Below are 7,019 nucleotides of genomic sequence, written 5' to 3' on the forward strand. Positions count from 1 at the left end.
TGAAAGATACTCGAGCTGAGAAAGCAAAATCTAACTCTGACTCCAACCAAGTTTACCTTGATGGATGGTTGAAAGATACCCGAGATGAAAAAAGTGAAATCCACCCATGAATCCAACCAAGTTTACCTTGATGGATGGTTGAAAGATATCCTATCTGAGAAAGAAAAATCCACCCCTGACTCCAACCAAGTTTACCTTGATGGATGGTTAAAAGATACCAGAGTCGAGAAAGCCAAAGCCAACTCAGAGTCCAACCAAGTTTACCTATGATGGATGGTTGAAAGATACCCGAGCTAAGAAAGTAGAAATCCAACTTTGACTCCAACCAGGTTTACCTTGATGGATGGTTGAAAGATATGCGAGCTGAGAAAGCAAAAGTCAACCCTAACTCCAACCAAGTTTACCTTGATGGATGGTTGAAAGATACCCGAGATTTGAAAGAAAAAATCGACCCTTGACTCCAAACAAGTTTACCTTGATAGATGGTTGAAAGATACACTAGCTGTGAAAGAAAATTCCTCCCCTAACTCCAATTAAGTCTACCTTGATAGCTGGTTGAAAAATAATTAATTAATATATGTTAGCCTGTGTACTGTAATATTTTATTTCCGTGTACTAAGAAAGGGTTTATTTGTGTACTAATTAGGTTCCAAATCTATCATATAAGAAAAGTCTACCATTTGAGACTTTCTTAGGCTATCCACATCAGCAACTCTTCTCTCAATGATCCACATAAGCTTTGGTGGTTACTACAGAATTTTTGATCCTTCAACTGCATGGTGGGCTGCGGTCAGTTATGACTGTGGAAGTTTCACCCTCACAGCTTCTCATGTTGCTGCAGTTATGTAAGGACCATTACTCTGTGCCTCTCCACGTTCCAAACTGCACAATTGCAGTAATTATGTGTTTAAATGGCTTGCCTATTTATCAGTGATTTCATTCTTCTCTTTCCATGCTTGCTAACTTCTGCGGTAATCATTCAGTGCAGTGTGAATTTGCATTATCATGTCAAGGCCTGTTGAGAGAATAGCAGAGATCAATGATGGAAAAGAGCTTTGGAAGATTGTTGTTAGGATTCACCACCGATGGAAAGTTGTCTCCAACAGCAAGGAACATTTTGAAATGATCTTTGTTGACAAATTGGTGATTACCCTGTTTATGTTTCAGTATGTTTATCATTTACCTATGTTTGTATAGTTTGAATCATTTGTTGGTTTCTGCTGCAGGGAGATGATATTCATTGCTGTTGTTCCAGCACCGCATGTGTCGGTTTTCACCGAAAAATGCTTATTAGGCCATACTTATACTGTATCTAATTTTAAGGTGGTGCCTTATGTTCTGGCCTTCAGGGCATCGGGACACAGATATATGATAAAGTTTACTGCTGGAACGTCTGTTCTTGATGAAGACAAACATGAGATACCCGCGAAATCGATTTTATTTACAAGTTTTTCAGACATCATAACAGGGAGGTTTGACAAACATGTTCTGATTCGTGAGTATGGTTTTTGGTTTTTTTTATTGTCTCATGTTTTGAGTGCATTATAGCCGTGTGAAATTAATAAATTTATTTCAGATGTCATTGGAATGGTGGATAGTATTGGTTATGCGCAGACTGAGTCAGGTGCAAAGAAGCAGCAAATTAGCATGATGTTGCGTGATCACAGGTTTGTTTTTTTTATACATTAAACTGCCTCATATATGAATCATGTTATATATCTTAATGTGTTGTGATCATGGTTTAGCAACAACATGTTGAACTGTACTCTGTGGGAATCATACGCGGATCAGTTCATCAAGTTTAACAAAGTTAGGGTTGCTGCATCACTACCTACAGTTGTGTTGCTTCAGTATGCCAAAGTGAAGGAAGAAGGTTATTCCATGACTTATTTTATAAATTAATACTAAATAAAAAAAATCTGTGATAAATATATTGACAAGGTGTAATGTTGTATTTGCAGGAAAGTATCCTCTGTCTGTGACAAACACCTACAATGTGAGCCTTTTATGTGTTGATGCTGATTTTCCGATCATGAAAGACTTTATTAATAGGTATGTTGATAGTGTCATCCATTTTATGCAATTATTTTTTTCATGTATGAATTTGATAATGATCCATGCTCTGCAGAATGCCTGAGGAGAGCAAGGTAACCCTGTCTGACCAACTTGGAGGGAATTCCCAATATTCCTCCCAAAGTTCTGAAAATCAACAGCTCACTCCTGTGCAAAAAATTGTTCTCAAAGGCTGTTGTTTTGCCTATTGCTGAGATTATTCAACTTACGGATGTATGTCTTTCTATTTTCCTATATTATCGTAATTATAACCTCATTGTTTAGTGTGTCACATGTTTCTGATTTTGGCGGCTATTTGTCCAGGTTACATTTTGCGCTACTGTCGCTACAACAAAATTATTAGTAGCATCTCCGTTTGGATGGTTCTATCGTGCCTGCCATATGTGTCAATCTATAGCGCGCGGGGACAGCCCCCCCCTTTTGAGTGTGAATCTGGTCATGAAACCATGGCTGAAGTCCTTAGGTTTTAGTTGTTCTCACCTAATAGATGTTGTTTCTGTCATGTTTTTGATGTTTCTATGTTGTCGGCTTTTTTAACGGAACGACTTCTTATGATGTTCAGGTATAAGATTGAAATTGAGGTTACTCACGGGGGCCAAAGCTGCAATTTTGTCTTCTGGAACAGAGAATGTGAAATGCTGTTGGGTTTATCTGCATCGCAACTTCGTAACACTATGATTCAGGTTATATTTTTATTGTGCAGACGAATTAGAATGTACTTTTCAATACTCTGTGTACACTAATATGGCCAGTTGTTTAAATAGGCTGGAATTACTGATCCATTGGACTTTTCCGTTAGCACTTGATCAGTTGTTTGAAGTTGGAAATGGCTATGAAGGTTAAGTGGGCATCCACGCTGGAAGAACTGTTCCGTCGTTATGATTATAAAAAATGATCCTATTATCCAGCAACTTAAGGAAAAATGGGGAACAGATGAGGTCAGCTCTAATAAACTGACATTTGTTTTATAAAAGAGGACTTCATATTATAACAATTTTTGGCCTGATTTTGTTTTTCTTTGGTAAATTCTCAAGGAACCTATTCCAATCCAAATTGTCGTACCTGATACTCTGGAGGGTAGAAATTTTAAAACTGTGTATGCATTTTTTTGCTTTTCCTGTGATTATGTTATATTGAAAACTGTGTTTAACAATATATAGATTAAAGAGAGTGTTGATGAAGCTAAAACAGATGCCAATGAAGACTGTGAATTGGTTACAGTAAGTCTCACTGCAACACACTTACCTACTTACATTTAGATCAATATTACTAACACTTACCGACTTACATTTATATCACTATTCCTAACTAATAGTCTTCATCGTGGCATTGCAGGACCTGGAAATTACATCTGAACACAAGCCGGATGTTGTTACACCTGGTGGTAAGAGACATCTTCCTGCTGCATCAAGTGAATCTATTGATGGGGAACTGTCATCAAACAAGCTGAAGAAGATAATTAAAATGGAGAAGATTGATTAGGAATATTTTTATTTTGTGTGTGTTTTGCTTAGGTGTTTGTTATAAAAACTGAATGTTAGTTTCCTTTGCTTTTAATCATGTGTGTGATTTCATTTTCTGTAATAATTAGTGCATGAATACTGGCTATGTGCTTCTGTTATGTTCAATTTGATTTAAGAATTATCAATGGTTTCTTTGGCTTATTATATTCAAATGATTCAAATTGAACTACATATTATATATACTATTATTAATTATTTTGATTCTTTTTGATCATATATCAAACATTCCATTTTAACTATACCTCTTATAACGCGGTGCTCCTTTTTTATTATTTTTAATGTTAGTTACAATAATGATGTTGCAAAGAACGGTTTGTTTGGATTAGCAGAATTTAAGTTTTCTGTCATTGCATTGTAAACTAAAACATGGATTGTGTCTCACAAACAAACACCAGGACTTTTAACATTTGACTATGTTAACTATCAATAAATAATTTTATGTCTGATCTTACTATAATGTTGATACAATATTATGGGACAGATTTCATTTTAACTAACAGCATATCAGAGTGGATTAATAGAATATAATAGGAGAACTTAAAAAATTTGTCCTGAAAACGATTATAGATTAGATCTTCCAGTGGTCACAATATTACTGTGTTCACATTTTGGATAAAGTGCTTACAAAATAACATGTAGCAGAATATATATAACACAATGTACCAAAATAACATTCCCAACATATAATGTAACCATTAAAATTCGGGTATAGTACGCGGTTTGCAAATAGCAGCAGTTTCTTCATTGTCTTTCAACCTTCACATAGATATACGGAGAGAATCGCAGCATACTCCACGCTATTGTATCCCCATTACGCAGGTTAAGAGATTTGGCGAATTCGTACCATCCCAGGGCCATGTACTTTTCATATGGCTGGGGTATACCTTTTCTGTTAGCTTTGTGAACCTGACACGTAACAATGTTCTTCGTCCTCACATCCAGCAGGTTGATTTCATCTTGAAAGCGACGGAGGCATCTTTTGGCGATTTCCTTAGGGAAATGCTGCATACAAGAAATAAGGTAACTATTAACGATATATACTATTTACATTTTCAATAACATGCTGCAAATATTCAAATATCTCCTTACCATTACATTCTGCTGTGTAGATTTAGCATTTGTAACATGGGTGTTCCAGAAAAAATTTTGAGCCCCTGTAGAACTGTCTACAGTAATGTCTGTACCGACCTTTGCTTTTTTCACCACTTTACCCTTTTGTTTCTTACCCTCTTTTGATCCACTTGGTTCACCAACTTCAGAAACTTTGATTTCATTTGTGTCAATGTCTGTTGATTCCTCTTTTATCTTTACAGGTCCTGCATTGGGATTGCTGTTAACCATTGCGCTATTTTGTGCGACAACATCAACATTCGTCACAACACGATCAGCAGTGACATTGCGCTGTTTATTCCTGCGTTTTCTTTCCACCTTAGGATCGTACCCTGTTTCCTTTACCAAATCTTCTATGATTTCCATTGCCTGATCATCGCTGTTCCAACATCAAATATGGATTAAAAACAAACCGCATATGAAGCATTCTTTACTAAGCAATAGTCGTATGCCGAGCAACGACGGGATATGAAATCCAACAATAAAAACCAACAATAGTCATTCAGTCACATTTGATTTCTTGACAAATACCACACATAATACAACATTGCGCTATATTGATACTACACCCATCACTAAATGTTGTTAAGTGTTATTACCACACTACCATATTTTGTATACCGGTATACCCTATTTTCTACCGCAAAGCAATGGTGAAATAAAATTATCTACTCATACCTGAAATCATTTTCATCATCAGAGGGAATACGCACAGAAGGACCACCGTGTGAAGATGCCATTGTCGGAACCCTAACCGCAGGCAGTTGCAATGCTAAACTTCTATTCAGTGCAATAGGAAACAAGTACTTGGTACATGCAGAAAGTGGGTTAACTGTTCAGTTTCTATTTACTTATAATATTAGTTTTGACTTAAAGTCTTTTTAAAAGAGTAACACATCCATCAAATAAAATATTATAAATAACCTGTATAGATTAAATTAAATACATTTAACACACACAACAGTTATAAGGGAGGGATAAGTAGTAATTTAAATCTATAACCATCATTCTATTCATATTCAGTTCCAATTTCATATATATTCAAGTATCAAAGAAAAATTAAAATCAATACTGCATTCATGACATTTGAACCCACCAATTCCCCTTCAATTAGAAACTGTAAACTTTTAGTATTCAAAATCATGAAGTAGCATGCTATACATCTCATATTGTGTGCATAAATCTATACAAATCAATCTTATTTGTAGTATTATTATTCATCCTACTTTTGTGTTTGTGATGGAAACAGATGTTGTTAAAAACACTGCTCCTCAAACATCCATTGCAAGAAAGAGGAGAAAGCTTATTCTTAAAGCAAAGAGGGATTATCGAAACCGCGTCAGATCAAGCAACCTCACTTCCCATTTAAATCATAATTTTACATCTTCTGTAACATATGAAACCACTATTGAAACGGCTATGGCTAGAAAGAGAAGGAAAATAATCTTGGATAACAGAAAAAGATTGAGAAATTTGTTCAATACTGAAGTTAGTAGGGTTCAAAATACGAACAACATTGTTAGTCAAAGTCAGAACATGGATCATGCATCTACTTCAAATTATAATATGTCAAGTCAGTCCATGGATCATCCATCTACCTCAAATCATAATGTGTCTGTTGAATCTCATTATGAAGACAATGATGACTCCAACTCTGACAATAATTTAAATTCTTCTAATAGTTCCAGTTCTGACGAAGATTCAGACCCGGCACAATTACAGGAGGCCCATCTTCAAGGTATTTCCATATCATACACTGATAACCAAATGATGTACACTTCTTCTGTTGATAGACATATTCAGTATTGTGGTTTCTTTTTTCAGAATATTACGATATTGGCGACCAAAGTTATGAATGCGCACACTGCCAAGCATGTATGTGGTACCAAGAAAAAGTGAATAGACACAAAATTACAGCAACTCCTCGCTTTTATCGTTGTTGCCGTGGAGGAAAAATTGTTCTTCCGTTCCTTGAGCAACCTCCACAGGTGTTGCAAGATCTTCTATTTAATAACACATATTCAGATAGTAAAAACTACCAGGCTAACATACGAACATACAACGCAATGTTCTCATTCACTTCCCCTGGAATGAAGTTCGACACAACATATTCTAAAAGAGGTGGACCCCCTACTTTGAGACTGCAGGGTCAGACCTGTCATCGAATTGGTACACTGCTGCCAGAAACAGGGCAACCTCCGCAATATGCTCAATTATACATCTATGACACGGACAATGAAGTTGAACACAAAATAAAATGTTTCAAGTAAGCATGCTCAGACATAATTACACAATTGTTTTATACAAAAATTA

The 7,019-nt window shown here is 35.8% G+C and overlaps 1 protein-coding gene across 1 annotated transcript; it reads left to right on the forward strand.

Moving 5' to 3' along the window:
* The first annotated feature begins 1,005 nt into the window (after positions 1-1,005).
* Positions 1,006-3,555, forward strand: LOC131636093 (uncharacterized). The gene is made up of 10 exons (XM_058906743.1): positions 1,006-1,166; positions 1,227-1,495; positions 1,577-1,667; positions 1,746-1,873; positions 1,962-2,052; positions 2,129-2,234; positions 2,377-2,435; positions 2,636-2,756; positions 3,234-3,293; positions 3,409-3,555. Exons 1-10 carry the CDS (start codon positions 1,006-1,008, stop codon positions 3,553-3,555), a joined length of 1,233 nt encoding a protein of 410 aa, XP_058762726.1.
* Positions 3,556-7,019: the final 3,464 nt, after the last annotated feature.

Source organism: Vicia villosa, unplaced genomic scaffold (genome assembly GCF_029867415.1).
Source record: "Vicia villosa cultivar HV-30 ecotype Madison, WI unplaced genomic scaffold, Vvil1.0 ctg.001627F_1_1, whole genome shotgun sequence".
Classification (NCBI taxonomy): domain Eukaryota; kingdom Viridiplantae; phylum Streptophyta; class Magnoliopsida; order Fabales; family Fabaceae; genus Vicia; species Vicia villosa.